Raw genomic sequence first — 3,229 nt, forward strand, 5'->3', positions numbered from 1 at the left:
CCATGTTTTGTGGGGGTGGGGGAAGCCATTTACGTTGGTTTTGGAGGAGGATTAAGGTTACTTTGGAGTAAGTGTTTCAAGGTGTGGGGGAGGAAGCCAGGTTTGCTGCTGGGAGCCGTGGAGACGTGGTTCATTATGTTACGCACCCATTTTCTAAGAAACTTTTTACCTCACCATGTTTGCGGCATGTTATTATGAAAATGTTGCACAACCATGATCAATCATTTTTTAATAATGATTCCAACATTGTTCCCACACTGTTGTCACGTTTTTGAATGTGCGTAGTCACGTTTTGTAGCGAACTGTGCCATTTCTAATTGCCGTCCAATTCGGGTTTCGATGGAACACTCGTTCAGCTCGTAATCAGAACAATCGTTCATAGCACGTTTTCCAGTTATTAGCGTCATACTAATATATCTGCATTTTTTCATCTGTGTTGTTCCATGCTGTGGGACTGTATCGTATGCAATTTTTAACATTCAGGGGATTTTTTTAATTTTTCCCCAATTGTGCTTATTTGTTTACAGATATGAATCCGTTTTTTGCCGATGGTTTATGATGCTTATGTGTCGTTACCAATCTACAAATGTTGCCTACAATCCATAATCGCCACACACATATGACAAACTAGTCCAGTTCATTTGTTCAAAATTCAAGGATTTGCCCTTGGGTAAGATACTATTCTTTTCCAATATACCGGGGTATAATGAATTCACGTTGCAAAACGATGTCGATATGGACAACATGATTTGTCTTGCTCGGTCATTCAAGTTACAAATTGTCAACGTCACTGTTAGACAAGATGCTGGGGTTAGGACATGGATACATTCAAACATTCAGCGTGGCAATGAACTGGATTCACCTGTTTGGGGTGGGGTGCTGAACAATCTTGACATATACGACGAGGTCAACCTGTTGTAAACCTTCTACCCACATAATGACAAGGTATTCCTATCAGAGTTATGGGCCCGTGGGTTCACACATATAGGCTAGCATTTCGAAGGTGGTGCCTCTGAATTTTGCAATGTGCTGCACAAATACGCTGCTGAGTGCGAATTCCAGTACAAGTATGTAAAAAATGACTCCTTACGGATTACCGCCATTTGTGCAATGGCTGAAACGAAGGGATGCAAATGGAAGGTTCATGCACGGAAACTTGAGGCAAATGAGTTCTTCTAGCTCCATAAATGGGTTAGTGAACACATATGTGGTGTTGTTGTGCAAACGTCGAAAAACCTGCTTGTAAGATCTAAGTTGGTGGCCGACATCATGGCGGATCGTGTACGTGACAGGCCACTCACACGGCCCATTGAAGTATAACAAGAAACAAGATTACGGTCTAGACATAACTTACCATGTAGTGTGGCTTAGAGTAGAAAAGGAAAGGGGCGACCTATTTGGTGCACATTCAATCTCGTTCGATCAGTTGCGGTGGTATAGTGGCGCTGTAAAGGAAAATAATCTCGACAGTTACATTAACATCGAGTACGATGACCACACCCATCGGTTCACAAGATACTTCATATCTTTCAAAGCGTGTATCAATGGTTTCAATCATTGTCGTCCACTGCTTTTCCTTGATGCCACATTCCTCAAAGGTCGCTTCAAAGGATTCTTACTAGCAGCCACTGCGAAGGACGACAACCAAGGTACGTATCTCTCAAAAAAACCATTTCAACCAATCAATCCAGCATACTTCAATAAGTTCTCAGGCACATAATTCACGTTGCATACATATCACTCTACCCCCTCATATAACTACCCACATTTACAACATCCGTTACAGGTTTATTCTTACTAGCTTACGCTATTGTCGACTCAAAGAACACGACAAACTGGTCCTGGTTTTTACAACACCTCGCAAATGTGCTTAATGGGGACAGACCACTCACATTCGTTTCTGATCGGAATGCTCGGTTACTAGATGCAATGCCAATTGTTTTTCCGAATGCAGAATATGCTTTTTGTCTACAGCATCTGCAAAGGAATCTACGAGACAGGTTGCGTTTCTCAAATAGTATGCACCGCGCTGGATTGGTTAGCAAATTACACCACTGCGCATATGCACCAACAGTAACAACAGTTAACCTCAAAGTGGAACAGTTCCACAAATCCGAGCGTGGTGTTACATCTGAATTCATTACTACCGCACCACCACAACATTAGGCAAATGCATTTTTCAGCTACACATACCGCAACCATATTTAATTTAACGCACTGCTTTGACTCACCCATGTGCACAACGCATTACCATACGTGACACATGCACTAATGTTTCATTGCAGGGGGAGACACTATGGCGAGATGTGCTCAAATGCAGCACAATCATTCAACTCTTGGATCCGGGAGTCTCGCAATCTCCCAATCTCTCAGATGGTTAATAGCATTAGAGCCAAAATAATGCGTCAAATCTCGAAACGTAGAGCCGCCGCCCAAACATAGACTGGTGCAATATGTCCCAAACTGGAGTGTCGTTTAGAAAACACATTCAACAAAGGCAGGTCATGGAGAGTCAGTCAATCAAACACAGACGTGTTCAAGGTCCACTCATTTCTGTCGGTCACCGTCAACCTTGCCCTCCAAACATGCTCCTATTTCCAATGGCAACTTAATGGGTTCCCATGCGCACATGTGAAGGTCGCCGTTCGGAAGAGCAGTAGAGATTTGAATGCTCTTGTCAAATCGTACTTTCATGTTACCGCATACCGTTCGACATACGCCTCAAGCATCTTCCCAATCCCAACCATCGAACAACCACCACTTGATCCAAACGACTACGTCATCAACCCATCTACTGTGAAATGCCCCCCGGGCAGGCCGAAGAAGAAGACGATATTGTCAAATGGTAAGTATGTGCAACAAATACGTTGCAACCGTTGTGGGTGCTTGGGCAGCCACAATAGAAAAACATGTAAGGAACCCATTTAGACCACCTAACACATTCCAAACATCGTCTTTAACTACTTCACATTTTCGTACATGCGTTGTGTCAGCGCAAAATAAGTTTTTATTTCCGTATATGTTACGTTCACCAACACTATTTTCCCAAGTTATGAAGGTTATCAAATAAAAAGCGTGCGATGACACACCCTATATTATTATGCAATGTTTGATGTACAAACCACCTAAAATACGTTTCACCATATTTTTCAAACATCCCCATTTCACACACTTCCACAACCTCACACCTCGCAGCACACATCACTTTCACACAATTCACTCTAAACGT

At 42.6% G+C, this 3,229-nt stretch overlaps 1 protein-coding gene across 1 annotated transcript; it reads left to right on the forward strand.

Annotated features, from left to right (window-relative positions):
• The first annotated feature begins 735 nt into the window (after nucleotides 1-735).
• Nucleotides 736-2,166, forward strand: LOC145800248 (uncharacterized). The gene is made up of 3 exons (XM_082889907.1): nucleotides 736-917; nucleotides 1,372-1,649; nucleotides 1,787-2,166. Exons 1-3 carry the CDS (start codon nucleotides 736-738, stop codon nucleotides 2,164-2,166), a joined length of 840 nt encoding a protein of 279 aa, XP_082746033.1.
• Nucleotides 2,167-3,229: the final 1,063 nt, after the last annotated feature.

Source organism: Camellia sinensis, chromosome 10 (genome assembly GCF_055761805.1).
Source record: "Camellia sinensis isolate YWXY chromosome 10, ASM5576180v1, whole genome shotgun sequence".
Taxonomy (NCBI): domain Eukaryota; kingdom Viridiplantae; phylum Streptophyta; class Magnoliopsida; order Ericales; family Theaceae; genus Camellia; species Camellia sinensis.